Source organism: Melozone crissalis, unplaced genomic scaffold, assembly GCF_028551555.1.
Source record: "Melozone crissalis strain CALT ecotype California unplaced genomic scaffold, PUWL_Pcris_2 ptg000018l_1, whole genome shotgun sequence".
NCBI classification, from domain to species: domain Eukaryota; kingdom Metazoa; phylum Chordata; class Aves; order Passeriformes; family Passerellidae; genus Melozone; species Melozone crissalis.
The window spans coordinates 18,403,435-18,420,600 of NW_026535796.1; the positions used below are offsets into that span (position 1 = coordinate 18,403,435).

At 41.9% G+C, this 17,166-nt stretch overlaps 2 protein-coding genes across 10 annotated transcripts in view; both read left to right on the plus strand.

The window, feature by feature from the left end:
• ARHGAP1 (Rho GTPase activating protein 1) overlaps positions 1–17,166 on the plus strand; it is a 182,821-nt gene that overhangs the window by 154,613 nt on the left and 11,042 nt on the right. The window lies entirely within an intron of this gene.
• AMBRA1 (autophagy and beclin 1 regulator 1) overlaps positions 1–17,166 on the plus strand; it is a 124,354-nt gene that overhangs the window by 97,040 nt on the left and 10,148 nt on the right. Inside the window, exons 15-17 of the mRNA XM_054276364.1 lie at positions 593–732; positions 15,153–15,245; positions 16,816–17,009. Coding sequence (XP_054132339.1) covers positions 593–732; positions 15,153–15,245; positions 16,816–17,009 — 427 coding nt within the window. The remainder of the gene's footprint in view (positions 1–592; positions 733–15,152; positions 15,246–16,815; positions 17,010–17,166) is intronic.

Genomic DNA, 17,166 nt, shown 5'->3' on the forward strand with positions numbered 1-17,166 from the left:
TGAAGGAAATGTTTTGTGAAGGTTGGATGCTTGCCCACTAGAAAATCTAGTCTTTCACTTAGATTTATCCCATTGAAAATACAGATTCAAAGTCTGTTAGTTGCGGTAATGACAGTGTACTAGCTAAATTTTTGAAGAAATTCTCTTAATGATTTGGTCTTGTAAATGCAGTTTTCAGTCCTACCCTTCCAAAGTCCTGATTCTTGAATGGCCCAGTACACTGAAGTATCTTGTCCCTCTCTATTCGAAGTAGCCAAACTGATTCATTACTGCTTTTTCTATTTCCCATGGCTTCGTTTTTATGATTTCCACGTGTCATATTTTTGGGCTAAATGGGTTGTTGTCAGTATACCCATTTGGTTTGCTGGATGCCTCACAGCTGTGTGTCAGTCAGCCTATTAAAGATTTAAGGGCACATGTATGTGCATTTCTAGCAGCTGCTTACTCTCACTGCTGATTAAGTGATGGCCTGCAATCCTGTGAAGTGCCATATCTCTATGGCCACCTATGCTGCTGTGGGAAATTTGTTTGAGCCTTCTTGGCTCTCCTGCCTTGTGTTGTCCTGTCAAGTAATCTCCTGTTGTTGTTCCAGAGAGTTTTCAACGTTCTGTACCCGATGCCCGCCGACCAGAGGAGACACGTCAGCATAAACTCTGCTCGCTGGCTGCCCGAGCCCGGCCTGGGACTGGCATACGGCACCAACAAAGGGGACCTGGTGATTTGCCGGCCAGAGTAAGTGCTTTACAGGGGACACTACAGAGAGCTGTAACTGCTGTAGCCATTCTGTTTTCAGGTAGTGGGGATAACATGGCTTTTCTTGTGCTTGAGGCATCCTAAAACCCCAATACCTGATACTTCCTTTGGACTGCCACAGTGCTTACCTGAGTCTCTTACAATCAGTATTTGTTTTGCTGATGGTGAACTTCAGAGAGTGTTTGAAGTGCATCTCATTAGCTCATGTTATTTCCTGTGTCCTACTAGGATTTCTGGATCCTTCAGTTCTCATATGAGTAGTGCAGTGTCTTTCAGCCTCTGTGGATTTATAGATTTCTGAAGGTTTACAGTGACAGGAAATTTGAGTTAGTAATATGCTTGCTTTCCTCAGCTTTCAAGGTCTTCTTGAAGACCACCAGCCAGGTTGCAAGTTGCTGACCTAGAATTATCAAATACTTTTTTCAGTATTCAAGCAAGAGATTCTATGAACCGCAAAGATTTTTGTCATGATTATGAGCAAGCCAGTGAATTATTTTGGTGTCCTCACCTAAAGTCCAGTGGTGTGACATACACATTTCAGTTCCCTTTAATTTGTATAGAGCTGTTAAAGGTGTACTGCCCCTTTTATAAGCTTAAATAAGCTTACAATTCAGCACAAGCTGGTTTAGTTGTGGTCTGACACAGATGATGACAGTGACACATACTTTCAGTGTTCCTGGGGAGTGTCTGCATCCTACTTTGTTGAAACCCTTCTTTCCATTGTGTTGGTCAAATGTTCTTTTGGGACCACATTTCTTTTATGCTGCGGGGACACTTCAGAAGTTTCTCTGCTTCAGTTATTTCCTGGTAGTAAACTACCTTAGTGTTCTTTTGGGTTGTGCTTCAACGTATGAAGTTCCTTGGAACTTAAAAGCTGGCAGCTAGGAACTTACAGCACTGCTGATGATCATACCACATGCATGTGGACTCCATCTGTTGTGCCATGACATCAGGCATGTGGTGCTTGAGGAGAGTCATATTGTCAGTTTAGAATCACTAGCTGAAATCAGAATAAATATATACAATTGTAACAGTGACTAATTCATCATAGGCTTCTGGTGAAGTCTGGTTGGAGATCAGATTGGACCAGTTTTGGTAGTACAGAATGGCAGTGCTTTTCAAGCAGCTCTCTTGTTCTCTTGAACATAATCTTTCATCAAGACCTTATTTATACGTTAAATTCTATAAGATACTGTTATGGAATAAGCTCTAATCACTCTCTTTCAGGATAAGTGGATTTCTTTAAGAACAGTTGCTGTATTTTCTAAGCAGAATTATTCAGGAATAATGGCTCATTTCTTGAACTTGGGAATATTCTAAGTTATTTTCGGTATAGAAAAATGGTTAAGATTTAGTTTGCTGATTATGGTTCGTGAGATGAACTTGGATGAGAACCCAGGGAAATGAAATCCCCCTGAGGATGGATTCTTTGATTGATTGAATGCTGCACAGTCAAGCTTGATCTAGCTGTCCTGGCTTCACTCAGCCCACATTAGATTTCCACTCCAGTTCTTGCAGTATACCCCAAAGCTGAAAGGCATGTCTCTTCTTGGCACCTCACTAATTAAAGAGTCAATATGAACACTTTTATGATATGGTATGGAAGCACAATCAGCCCTTCTGCAACATCCATGTGCAACCTTCTTAGCTCACTGTGTTAATTATGCACTATTCCAACAAAAATAGGTGTTTTGTATGTGAACATGAAACAAGGTGGCTGTATTAGGTGGGAGATTTATTGGGGGGGTTGACAGAAATGCTTCAGCAGGTTTCCTGCTGGTGGATTGGATGCTTCTGGTGATAATTGTAAACATCACATGGTCTGGTGGGTTCTTTCTGGAGCAGGACACCTGATGTGTTCTGTTCTCAACTGCACCATTTTATAGACCAAAAAGAGTCAAGAGTATCTTGTTAACCTCAGCATGAAGGTGTAGATACTCACTGAGCTGTATAATTTGCATTGAGGCACTAACATAAGAACACAAAGGTGAAGGAGGCTCTATCAGAGTAGAAGTGGCTTGCAGCTGTGGTGTCTGTTCCAGATCTAGTTGACAGATGCTTAGAGAAAGGAAAAATCCTGACATGCCATCTCAGTAGTTCCTGGCTTAATAAACTTGTTTTGAGATTGGTATGCATATTGGCTTTAGCTTGAGCAGTGAGGGAGAAAATGAAAAATATTTGTGTGGTTTCCATACACAGTAATACAGTGGAAGACAAATACTAAATGCAGGATTCAGCAATTGATAGAGAATATATTGATAATTGATATATGGAGGATAGTCTAGCAAACAGCAGAAAAAACACTGTACTCCTGACCCCCCTACCCCCCCCCCCCCCCCCCCACTGTTCTAATTTGGCAAAGGAAGCTGTGGCTAGTAAGAAACAACAGATACTGTTATAATTCCCTGGGTCTTAATTCCCATATGCAGGGGAGGCATTTGAAACCAAGTACTACAGGAATCATATAAACAGATTGAAATAGCAGCTGTTCCTCAAGTAGAGGATTTAAATGAGTAGACTGGAAGTACAAACTGACCAAAAAAAAGGCCTAACTTGAAGCTCCATGGACTCATAATGGGATGCTATGCAAGTAGTCCTCCCAGTGTTCAAAAGAAACACTGGTTAAAAATTGAAATGGCAAGGTCATATTATGTTGTCAGTCCATTATTGTAATCTCAGAACACAAATTTATAGGGTACATTTTGAAGGTAAGTAAAAAAAAACCCAAACATGTAAAGTGGGATCAAATGCATTGTGATTTGCCTAAAGTGGAGTACAGTAGGTTGTGTACCTGTCCTTGAGAATTTTGTGGTTTTATTTCTAATTAAAGGCTCAGCCAGGGATTTGCTCTAGATCTAACATATCTGTGGTTTAGTAAGGCAGTTCCTATATTGGAACTACAATAAATCTAGTTAATTTCTAAAGAATTAGAACAATATCAGGTAAAGAGTGGGTGAAGTCCTGGCAAAAGGAGAGAATACAACATTATTGACAGCTGGTCTCTGTCAAAAAAGAGGTCATTTGGCTTCTTTAAAAAAACAGTTCTGGAACTGGTTGATTAATACTATTTACACTAATGGCTGGTAAGGGTGCACTGAATAAATTTGCTGAGGATGTGACATTAGCTTTGTCACTGCAGAGAAAAATCAAAGTATTGCAGAGGAATCAGATTGCTGTTAAAGTGACTGGAGCTATAGAAATGAGAATTTAACAGTACAAAGTGCACTTAGTGACTAATTACACTAAGTTCAGTAGATAAAATGACAGAGGAGGAGAAAGACCTGAGGTTTTGGGTGATTGTAGGTGATTAAGCCATCAATACATGAGGCTGTAAGAAAAAATTTTGTTCTAGGATGCTTAACAGCAGAGGTGGCAAAATATTAATATGGGTGTAGAGGAAGCTAGATATATAAGCTGGAATAGTTTAAAATTTGCCTTTTAACTTGCACAGTAGCATAGAGTGCTTGATAGTGGGATCAGGGGAACATTTTATCTAAGAAAATCTGCAGTGTGGAGTCTTTATCAGGGCTAAAAAGGAAAGATAAGAAGGGGGTTATATAGCCTTCCATAAATATCCAAGAAGCAAGAACCATTTAAATGTATATCACAGAATGGTCAAGGTTGAAAGGGACCATTGGAAGTCATCTAGTCCAACCTCTAAGCATCCCTTAGAACACATAACTCAGGATAGTGACCAGATGGCTTTTTAATATTTCCAGGGAAGGAGATAGTGAAATCTCACTGAGCAACTTGTTCCAGTGCTCAGTCACCTGGACAGTAAAGTTCTTCTTGTTTTGGTGGAACTTTGTGTTCCAGTTTCTACCCATTGCTTGTTGGTCAGCATTGTCAGGAAGAGCCTGGCTCCATCTTCTTGACACCCTCTCTTCAGTCCCCTAGTCACGCCTAGGAATGCCTTTAGGCGTACCACTTGAGGCAGTGTGCTCCATTTAGGAAGCAAAGTGAGCTACTATATACTAAACTGTGGCCTGGAGGTCCACCACAGGAAGTGATACAGCGGTGTGAATTCCCCCACTCCTCTGTTGTCCTGCTGCACACTGACTTTTCTGCATGGCTGCTAGTGCTTTTTTAGCCTCCCCAAGGATGTTTTTCTCTTGCTACATTCTACCTGACATCCTTTGTAACTGTGACCAGTAATAATCTTCAGTAAATCCCTTTCTTGACTCTGCATACTTCAAGGTTTGATTCGGTTTCTGAATCCTTGGATTTGCATAATGGAATGAAGTCCTCTGTGTCTGTCTTGTGTGGTAAAAGCACCTCTACTGAATTAAAAAGGAACTTGATTCTTAATGTTCACAACCTTTCCTATCCTGTCACATCCCAACAAGAGCTTTCCCCTTCAGAAACATCCCTGGTGGGGCATCTCAAACATGAACTGACTTGCAAAACGTAAGCAGGTGAGACCAAAAGTAGTGAGGAGCAGACTGCATGCTGCTCTTTGCTGTCTCTGCTTGTGGAGGAACACCATGGGAAAAAGGCAGGGGATCCAAATATCAATTGTTTGTTTTTGCATCTGGAGTGTCCTCTCTCCTGTGCTCAGAAGCAGGTTCTGGAAGGGATCTGTGCTCACATGCTTTTGCAAATACTGTTACAGAAACCTCACTGTTCTGAGAAAATGTCAAGCTCTTGAAACACCTTGTTTAAGGCTAGCTTTTTAATGCAGGCATTCACAAGAGAGGAAGGATTTCTTCAGCTGTCAGAGCTTCTGGTAATGGAATTAATATACCCCTGAAGATGCATCTGGCTCAGAGGCAGCATTCCTTAGATTTCTCTCATTGGGAAGTAGGTGTGGAGAGTCTCAAACTGATTCAGTGTGCATATTTTAATTCTTTGGGGTGAGATCTCTCTCACATGAAATTATTCCAGGAAAATTATCTTTATGATAAATTCCTATGCTTTGCAAGTGATCACTGCATTTGTCTGTCTGTGCCAATCTTTTTTTTCTCTGAGAATAGCATATCCTCCCATCTACTGATGGGGACAATGTGTCTACATCTAGTTATCAGTGTTGGTAAAGAGATGGTAATCTATGCAGCTGCCTGGCACATCATGTCTCCCTGCTGGCTGGCTCTGTTCCTCAGGCTCTGCAGCCTCCAGCCATGATGCTCCCAGCAGCATAAGCTACATCCTTTGCCTCTTAAGAATAGCTTCTGGAGGATGGAGTAAACAAGGAGACAGAAGGAGGAACTGTCTTCCTTCATGTGTAACCAAGGGATGTTAGCAGCCCTGCATAGGAAATGTTCTCCCAACTGTTAACTGGGGTAGTTGGAGATACTATTTATGCCTGCATCCTCCCAGCAAATGGCCTTTTGAATGGCAGCATCTGCACAGGGCCTTTAACAAGGAAGTGAATGTGTGTCCTGGACTTCTGCTGCCTGTTAACCACAAGACATATTGAATTGTCTAAAGGAGGATAAAAGATGCTTTTGATTGATGAAAGGACTGAAAAGAAGGAAAGATGGCCCATTTTGCACTCTAGAGGCATCCTGCAAGCATACATTTGGATTTTGTCATTCTTGCATTTAAGATAAACTAAACTAATTATTTCCAAATTCTGCAAGGAAGCCTAGGTGACCTCAGTGCCAAGAGGCTTGGTCATTGCAGTTGCTGAAGTAGACTGCTAATGTGCAGGCTTGAAACAGTATTTCCATTCCAATACCATTTTTTATTCTTTTTTCCCTTTTTGTATGTGAATGGGATATCCAGGATGACTGATGGCATTAGGCGAAAGTTGCCTTCAGAAAATTCCACTTAAATACGTCTGTGATTCCTAAAGATAAATTTTGAAAGGTGCTTTAAGTCTTCAGTTACTAGCAAGCTCATTTCCCTCACCCAATTCTTCAAGAAATACTGTAGGACTGACTCCTTAAAGACACTTATTTTGCACCATGAGAAAGGGAACTTGGTACAGAGCTCTGTGTTAAGAAATCATAGCCTGGTATTTACCAGATTGTGCTCTGCATCACTGGTCATCTGCAGGCCCTAACTAGTTCCCAGTTTCAGTAGAGCTCTTTTTAAGAGCACAGCCATGTGCTGTAAAAACAGTTACCAAATGCTTCAGTTACATCTATTCAGATCACACCTGCCAGCTTTTCTTCCTGTACTTTTTTCTAATTCTGTCTTCAAAAGCAGTTAAATTTCATGCAAGCAATTATTTTACTAACTGCCTACTGCATATGGCTCACTCTTTCATTGTTTCAATATATCTTCTTTTTTCTATTTGTTATATTACTCTCTTTAAAGATAAAAGTTACACTTAGAAGACAATAATAGTCAGTTTTAAGTGTGACTTTCTTTTTGAAGAGTGCTGCTAAGTTGACTTTTTTGCCCTTTTGTCATTTCCTCTTTTTTTCTTTTTGAAATGTATTAAAAAACAGGTGCAAATGACTCAAAAAAGTTAACTTTTTTAAAAAAATTGAAATGAGTGCAACTAGCTGCTATGGCTGGCATATTTCTTAGTCCCTAATTACACAAGTACCCTTGGATATTTTAGAAGTGGAGACTTCAGAGAAGAGAGTTCAATATCTTGTCCACTTTGAAACACCATTGATTTTTGTCGTTAGCCTCACTAACGAATAGTCCTTTTTCCATTTTAATGCCATTTTCCTCATGTTTATTTTTAGAATGTCTTTTCCCTCCCTTGCAGCACGAGTTCCCCGCCTGCCTTATAACCTTTTTTTTCTCCACAGACCTATACTAGACCTTCCGTGTTCACTTGTTTACTTCCTTGGCTTTCCAATAAGATTCTCTTTAATTTTCCAGTTTTTAATCCATATTATTTGAGGAGTTTTATTTGGTGTCCCTTATGCCTGTTTTTTTCCAGCAGGACTCTGCTAATGAATCCAGCTAGCAAATAAAGCAGCCAATTTTGTTTTTCATTTTTGTTCCCTATTTTAAATCTGTCTGCCAATAATTTTAACTTCATGTCTACAAACTATGAATAATTGGAGTAATAATTGCAATTTGGGGTTCTTGATGATTTTTTTCCTTTTTTTCCTTTTTTTTTTTGGAGGCAGTTTCCCCTGTATGCTAAACAGAATACTTTTTAGTTGGATAATTTCAAAGCTACTGAAGATTAAAAATATAAAACTTTGCTTGCCCTGTGGATCTCACTGAGGCTTGACCAAACCAAGATCTTGGTTCTGGAGCTTGGCAACTTGGTGTGTGCACATTCCAATGTTCTATTAAAAATAAGCATTTACTATGCTTGCTAATTTTAAGCATTTATTTTGACGTTACTTTCTCCCATTCTAGATGTATTTTTGTGGTTTAGTTTACTGGCATAATATCTACAAAACAACCCTATTTCATCAATGTTAGCTTCTGCTAAAACAGTGATGAAAGTTCAAATATGACTTAAGAGTGACTTTAGCTCTCTTGTAGCAGTTTAAGATGTTTTAAAGCCTTAGAAGGCATAAACAATTTGCACTCCTCCAAACACTTCTAGCATCCTAAATTGTCTAAGCCACTGGAAGAGCTGATAGATCATAAACAGCCTAAGATATTCTGAGGGTTCAAAGCTTATTTGGAGTGTAGTCTGCCCATAATCACTTTAAGCAATTAACGAGCCTTTAGATTTTTAGAGGACTTAAGTAAGTTGTCCATCTTTAGAGCTGTGTGGATGATAATATCAAGCTGAACTGTGCTTGTTTGAAGACCTTTAAGCTGTGTGTTCTGGAATCTGTTATTTACCTTCCAGAGGTGTCCCTACCTGGTACTTGGTGTGGTTGGAGCCAGATAATAAAGGATACTGTGGCATACTGGCAAGATTTAGTGAGAAGAAAGTCAGTGAAAATTCAGGAAATTCTTATTTGGTCTATTTCTGCTTTGTTTGTTCCTGGCTATTTGGCTTGGGTGCTGTGCTCTTTTTCTCATGACCATGATACAAGTTACAACTTCCTATGTCACACTGTGTAAACACAGTGTGTTTACATGACTGTAGTGTAAAAAATTTCTAAAAAAATCACTTTTAAAAATTGTTCTGGTGTTTTGGCAAAAGAATGAAGGCTGTCTAAGAGAGACTTTCCTTGTCCTTATTCTCAACACTGGTTTTTCTGTTCAACCTTGCATTCCTTAAGGGCAGCACTCTCAACTGCAATATTTTTACTTGAGTCCCAAGATAATAAAACATCCACACTTTCATACTAAACTTTTTTCTTTCTGCTCTGTCATTGTCTTGGTGCTAAATTTCCATTTGTTACTCCTGTTGGATCTGTTGGAAGACTGATTCTTAATTGAAGACTTCTCCCATGGAATATAAGACAAATTCCTCTTAATGCTTTCTGGTGGTTTGTTTCATCCATTTCAAATTATTTTATGAGTCTGCTTATCTTCTGCATGCAATCTGTAGGTAGGTTGCAAATGCTGACTCCTGGAAGTCACTTAGTTTTTAGCTATACTGGTCCTGTGGATCAGAAGAAACTCTTCTGTTTGGGTTCTTCTTATTGTATTAATCTCTCTTTTCTTTGTCTCTGAAGTATCTGTGAGCTTAGCTGACTGATGACTCTCTTCCTTAGCTGAGATACCAAAATTTTACTGAGGGAAGATGGCTGTTAGGGGTGTGCCTTCTGTCTAAATCTTATCCACTGGCCACAAGATCATGAGGTGGATCCAGCCTTAAGTGTCCACTGGTAGACAGAACAAACTCATGTATGTTTACATTGTTGAGAGAGAAGAGCTGCTGAATTAGCTACTGGTGCCACCAGCTTTATAAGGCTGACCTCATACAAATGGTGTGAGTTTGAATACAGCATCTTCAAAAATCAAAATATTTAACCTGGCTGGCAGGACTGCTGGCAGGACCAGTTGTTTGCAAAGTGTTCCAAGCTGAGTTGGCACCCTCCCTGAAGCAGGCACACAGCTACCTGCTGCACCAAGCTGCTGCTGCCCTGCTTCTGCAGCACCTTGGACAATTCAAGTAGGTATCAGGGTATGTTTCTGCATGGTTGCTGGTTTTCACACAGGCAAAACTTGCAGGATTCTGGAAAATTAGTGGGTTGTATCAGTATGAGGAGTGAAAATGAGGCTGCTCTTAGATGCATCATTCATCTCAATGTGATGGACAGGATGATGTCATACATCATTTTAATATCTGTGGTTGTCAATCATAAACTGCAGATCTTGTGTTCCTTGAATTCCTGTACTTGATCTTGTGCCCTTCCCCTGGCTAGTTACACATGGGCTGGCACCAATGAAGCTGCCACCTCTTCTTGGTCAAAGGGAGTTACTGCCCTGCAGAATTACTCCAGAAATCCCCTTTGCTTTGGTGCCATACAGTTTGCACAGCAGCCAGTTTTCACTTGGATTTGTCTCTGCACGTGGTTCATCGCCTGCACAGAAAGCTAAATATTTATGAAGTAGGGCGTTAGAAATTATTGTTTTCCCATCCAGGCAGCTGCTGGGAGTGCCAAACTTCGCCTTGTACTAACAATACCGTTGCCTAGCTAATCATGGGAGCTAGGGATGGGCTTGCTGTGCTGATCATCACCACACTGGCAGAAGAGATAATGAGCTGCTGACAAGGATGCATCTGGAATGTGGCCAGCATTGCATTGCATTGCATGAGATACTGTGTGCTGCTTCTTCCTTCCCAAACCAGGACAATAGATTCCTGTTCCTTAGCATAGTGTCACCTTGCTCTCTTGTAGCTCGCTCTATTTCCTTGATACAGTTTGAATGGCTTAGAAATGACAAGTTTACACAAAGGGAAGAATGCATGTCTTGGGAAATTCAGATCTTTGTAACTAATCTGGTTTTTATGCTTGCATTTAGTGATCTTGAATGGACAGTATATTTGAGAAATCAGCTTTAAGGAGTATTTCCTTTTGTGGAGAAAGCAAACTTGGCAGCATGAAAATTAGGTGCATTGCATGGCATCAGAAAGGCAGCTTCCTTTCTGTGTTGGGCTTGCTACAGTCTACATTTTGGTAATGAGGTTGTGCTGATATTTTTGGATGGGATTGCAGGCAGCAATGTTGTAATCAAAATTTAATTTGGTATGAGAGCAAACAAGTGGGCTGCTGTTGGGCCTTTCCATGTGGCAGGATTTGAAGGAGGAGAGCAGTGCATTTGCTCATTGCTGCTGTCTTCAGATTTCACTTAAATCATCCCCTGATGATACAAGTGAAAAGGTAGTAAGTGCTATTTATGCCTTCCTGGACATGCATACATCACTTGCAAATTATGGGTTGTTTTGTCTTGCTGTCATGTTCCTGACTGTATTGTTATGAGAGAGTTGGGGAATTTTCATCCTAATCCTTTCTCCTCTTCAATTCCCAGTTTTGGATATGCCAGCTGGGGGGTTACCCACATGTCTGAGTCTGTTGTGCTGACCTGTGCTTTGTCAATTTACCCTTCAAGTACTGGTTAAGCGAGTGCACTAAATTGCATTTCAGCTCTCTTGTAATTTGTTAATAATGTTGTCATTAATTCCTAGTACTTTGTCCTAATTTCTTCCTGAGACATAACTGAGCTGTTTAGGTAATACCCCTGTGTAGAGGGAGAGGCTTGTTAAGTTGTTGGCTCTTAATACTTAACAGGCTCCACTCTGAATCCTTATTTGACTTTCAGCAAAGCCTGCAAGTCTGTGCCCTTCATCCTCTCCAAGCTCGTTAATAATGTGAGCTGGACACAAGCGTGAAGAAAAGTCCATCTTAGAACAGATCCCTGCTGGGAAATCCAGGCTGTGAGCAGCTCTGCATGTAACAAAGCTAATGGAAATTTCCAGGGAGAGCTTAGAGAGCTTAGTGACAGCCATAAAAGGGAAGAAAGTAAGAACTTGACTAAGTGGACTTCACTGTCCATGACTGACACAGTGCGGAGAATTGCAATTTTTCACCCTAAAGCCCTGGGCAACAAATGTCCTTTTTACTGCATCCACATCCAAGTGCCTCCATGCTACACAGAGCTTCTACCTTATGCCTTGGAAAATGTAAAGTGCTTCTAGCATTTCTATGTCTAGAGTTTGATGAAGCAAAAGTTAAATGCTTACATTACCTGAAAATATTCATTTCTCCAGTGTAAGCTCTGCTTCTTTGGAATGAATCGTCAGGCCTTGATTTGCAAATCTCCTGGGAAACGTACTGTGAAAGGCTGCTCATTTACAAAATTCAAGCAGTATTTTGCAATGGGAGCTAAAAAACCTTTAGGCTTTCTGAGAAGGGAGATTGCACTATTTTAAATAGGTGTGGCTAAACCAGAGCAAATCGTAAGCTTAATTGAAAATCTGATTTAAACCAAGGTAATTGTGGTTGTTGCACACATCTTGTTGTGTACTGAAGTTGGTTTAAGGTCTGATTATGTGATCAAGTTTCTAATGCAAACATGGTGTTAAAACTGGCATTTAGCCTTCACAATAGCAGTATTTCTTTCATGAAATTTTGATTCATTAAGAAGAGACATTATGATCTTCATATGAAAGGTAGTGCCCAACCAGTGCCCTCTATAAGTTCGGGTGTATGCTCTCCTCACTGTATCTTGATGCAGTCTGAAACATCTCTTCTGTAGGCTCAATCAATCATCTAAAGGCTGGAAAACATAATCAGGAGCAATCATGATACTGATCTTAGGGCTGTAAAGAGACCAATGTAGATTCCAGCTCAGAGATACCCAGATGCATACAAAAGAGGACAGAGATGGTGCTGAGGGCCTTATGGCTTTTGCAAGAGGTAGATTTGGGAAAGGGTAATTTGTGTAGCTGGCCAAAGAAGAGACTCCTGAAAGGTAGCAGTGAAGGTGCTTACTGCTGCAGGGAGTGCCAGCTGTTTATTCTGAGCCACTTCTTTTGCCCAGCAGGGAGACACACCAGACTAAAAAGCCAGGTCAAAGTGGTGCTGAGAATGTTGAATCCCCATCGTGGCCAAGTTTAGTGACCTTGGCCTAAGCCTGTTTGTAGGTGTTCCCAGAGTCAGCAGCCAGAGCAGTGGCACCATCTGCTACAGGTCCTCCTTCTAGGGAAGGAAGGCAAAGCCCTTGATTCTCTGGCAGTAAAGAAATAGCTAACAGGACTGTGGCAGCGAAGCTCAGCTGATAAATGGCAGTGTTTAAAACCAATATGAAAAGTTACACATTAAATTGAATGCCTGTTGATTTAACCATGTGCAAACTGACAGCATGAAGTTGGAGTGGACTTTGCAGTCCAACAACCTAATTGTACACTAGTGAGACTGCAGAATAGGTAGGAGCATGGTCAGCAGCTTTTTATGAGTGTACTGCATGTCAGCTTGCTACCATGATGCTTTTGTAGAAGTAAAATTGATCCACTCAAAGAAGTGTAGGTAGAAGTGTATGTAGGAGCTGGACTTTCTGTGTATTACAGGAGCGTGGTGTTTGGGGGAAGAGAGGAAACATGATATTGTCAGCTCCCATCTTGGCCTGAGGGAAGCTTTGTGGTCTTCTGGTTTCTTGTCTTGAGAGCTGGCAAACTGGCAAAGACAAGTAAGGCACACATTGGCACGGAATACTAATAATGTACGTAGCTGTGAGGGACCATGCCTGTTCTTTAGGAAACATGAAGGTGTGTGGAAGACGAGGGAAAAGAGCACAGGTCAGCTTGGCTCTGTTGTGTAGTAGCTGTAGATACTAAGTACATTGGACTTCTAATGGAAATTTTGACTAGGAGGTCAGAAAGTCTCTCTTGCCTAGGGACTGTGCTGCTTCTCAGACAGCAAAGTGTGACAGCTAATCCTCAGCCAGTATACTAGGCAGAGGATGGAGCAGCCAGAGGGACTGGCACAGTTTTAGTGACAAGTTACCGTCTGCCATTAAACTCAGAAACCTTTGTAAATCAGCATCTCACTGGCAGCTGCTTTCATGAGTTATAATGCAACACAGGACTAGCTTATCACAAAAAAAAAATGAAAAAGCAATGGCTGGTTACTTCTTATAGCCTCCATGTGTGATTTTGTTGACCTAATTTTGTTCATATCTCACCCTGGGTCCTAACCTGGGGTGCTGTCATCCTGGCAGTCTAGCCCCAGGCCTCCAGTACACACTGCTTTCCCATTGCAGCATATGTGACCTGCAGCATCCTCTAAGCTGGGGTTCTTGCCAATTCTGCTGAGGCATCTCTTTACAGGGACAAGAGTTTTTATGTGTATGTAAAACATCTTGTTTGTCCCTGAGCCATAACCAGCTACCAACCATTTGCCGTGAATCCTTTCTTCAGATTATGGGACTACCCGTAGTTCTGAGCCTGCCTGCAGGGTGATGGAAGCCCAGCTCTTCAGACAGAGTTCCCTTGTGTCTACACAGGTTTTATTTTGTTGGTTTGCGGGTTTTTCCCCCCACTTGCCTTTCTGTGACCACTGCACAGCACTGCTGACTCTCCACCCAGCACAATCAGGTGTGTGCAGTCCAGCAACCATGTGGTGGTGCACAGCACCATTTCAAAACTCCTAGGCAGCTCATGTGAGCTGTCAGCGTGGTGCGGCAAAAAAACTGCAGGAAGTGCCTTCCATGCTAATGCAGCCCAGAGTGCCTCTGAAGGTGGAACACATCAGTAGGTGGGAGATCTCTATGCTGCCTGGGACTGCATAGTGAATGCCTGTCCTGTGACATTTCTGTATGGCACAGAGTAAGCTGGATTTGCTCTCACCCTCTTCTTGGTGGGATGTGTACTTGCAGCATTATGGTGGTTTTGTTTCTGTGATTGCTTGTTGTCTTCAGGAGTGGTTGATACCCTTGTCCGTTCCTGTGAGTAGTAAGCCCTGACTTGGTGTATCTTTTGGGGAAATGCTGTGTGAGAGGTTTCCAGAGCATTGGTCGTTCCATTATACTTAGCATTAGATGTAAAATTGAAGTTTGGATTTTTCATCTACAGCCACACATGCTGTTGATGCAGTACAAGCTCTTCTGTGGAAACTTGTTAAAATATCCTCTACATCTGTCCTTGCTCCACAGTGGGATGGATGCCTAGAGATTATCTATAGGTAGAATGAGAATTATTTGCAAAGAAATTAAATGTTGAATAAGGGCAGTGTCTTACTGACCATTACCTAGTGCAGGAGGTGCTTGCAGACACCACAGGGAGAATTGGCCTTTCCATTCCAGTTCTTTGTTTAGTTACTTGGAGTTAGGGTAACCGGATTTTATACGCACAGTTGTATGTCTTCATTTCCTGAAAATCTCTCTGCTCTCTGCTGTATCTTGGTGCTAATAATGAATTGAAATGAATGGAATATTCCAGAATAATCTGGTAATACAGCACACTCTCTTTACAAGGTGGTTTATGGTGATGAATCCTTTTAATGAAAATGTGAACTGTGAGCTAGATCTGCAGTTTCTGTAGGGCCGGAATCAAGACTATTTGTGGGGGTGTAATGTGTGCTGCCTTGAACACTTTCCTGTCATACTAATATTTTTTCCTTCTTTGGCATTTTAAGGGCCTTAAACTCTGGAGTTGAGTACCACTGGGACCAGCTGAATGAGAATGTCTTCACTGTGCATTCCAGCAGCAGGAGTACTGAGCGGCCTGGGTGAGTCTCCTGGGTGTTGGGTTAGGGAGATCTGACCCTTTCTGCTGTTTTTGTTAGCTCTGACATCATTTCTTTGTTCCCTTACCACTGGCAGCTTTAAGTATGCAATTTTCTCCCTCTTTGGTATTGCCTGCTTGGGTCACCTGGCCTTCTTCCAGAAGTGACATTCAGTGCCCAAAAGTGCCAGTGATAGTGAAGTACATGTGTCATTCAGGGCCCCCGTAGCACAGCTGTGAGAGGAACATGTGGGGCTTGATGCATCAAAAACACCATGTAAAGCAAATGGCCTTTGGGAGGTAACTGAAGAACAGGGGAGTTGGCAGAGAAAAGGGCAAGTATATGGTGCCTACCCAGTGATTGATTTTCATCTTTTTAATTACTCGTCATGGGACAGTTGTTTCTCAGTAATAAAGTCTAAAAATAAAGCTAAATCCCTTCATGTCCCCATGGAGACATGAAGGGATTTAGAACAACCCAGACTGGCTGTTTCAGTCTGTCCAGTGATGCCCATGTTGTTGTTCTGAGCACAAGGGTGATGCTGCAGTCCATTGCTTCTTGCCATAGTGACAAGTATTTCTCTGTAAGCCAGCTGTTCTCAGCAAGAGGGTGGTTGTTGTGTTTCTGAGTTGTGAGCTTCAGCATACCAAGGAAGTTGCGAGCTTGTTTACAGGGCAAATGTCTGGGCTGTCCTACAGCCTTGGTCTCATTGTGGGTGAAAAATAAGCAGTAGAGATTCTTTACTCTGCTGTATGAGTGGATATTGCCACTACTTAAGTTTCTGACAGTACATACTCAGTCTGGTATAATGTCACCTTGAAGGCAGAAATACTGGTGCAGAATGAACTAGGTCAAACAGAGAGTAAAAAAAGTGTAGCCGGTTTCAAAGCCTTATGAAAAAAAGGTTGTAAATGAGGCAGTCTTTCCTTGAATCTTTTGACTGTTCTCAGCACTGAGGGGTCAGTTTAGAAAACAGGGTTGTGGCATTGTGAAGATTCAGCTGTAGCATTGTACACATCAGCTGTTTGAGTCTGAGAAGCCAGTGAGCCTTGAGGTGGTTCCTGTTTGCTTTTGAGAACACAGGATTTCCCTTGTCTGACTGGAATGGGCAGAAATGCCTGCTGGAGTGCATTCATGTGCAATGCTGGCAAACTGGGAAGTCCTGAGGAGGGAAGGGCTACAGGCCACATCCATGGGAGTTAAAACTGCCCTGCTGTGCAGAAAGTTTTGTGTGTGTTTGTGCTTCTGCCCTGCACATTGTGGGCCTCCTCAACGCAGTGACTCCAAGACAGTTGTTCTGCAGGTTTAATGATGCTGCAGGGATATCTCTCAGTGCCTGTAAGACTTGCTGCTTCTGTGGAAGGGTGAGTGGACTCTAAGACTCCATTGAAACTCAAGAGACCTGTGTGTGTAAATAAGTGCAGGTCACAATTCCTGTCATCCCCATCCTCATGTTGGCAAGCAGGTGCCTGGTTGGAGTGGAGGCAAGAAGAGCCTCTCATTCGTGTTTCAATCTTGCTTGGGCATGTTGCCTCCAGTGATCCTGGTCTTAATTGGTTTTCTCTCTTTTCAGAACCAGCAGAGCTACATGGAGGACAGACAGGGACATGGGCCTGATGAATGCCATAGGCCTACAACCCCGCAATCCCCCCACGTCTGTGACATCACAGGGTACCCAGACCTTGGCACCTCAGCTGCAGAATGCCGAGACTCAGACAGAGAGGGAGATACAGGAGCAGGAATCCACCTCTGCAGGGACTGGTGAAGGTAGGAAGTCAATCAGTGGTTCATCTGACAGAGTTTACCTCGTGATTTATGAGTTTCCACATATGGTCCACATCCTGTCAGTGCGTTTGGATACTCCTTTTATGTCTTCAACAAAGATTTCTCCCACCTAACTTGCCTGTAGCCAGGCACAGATGAT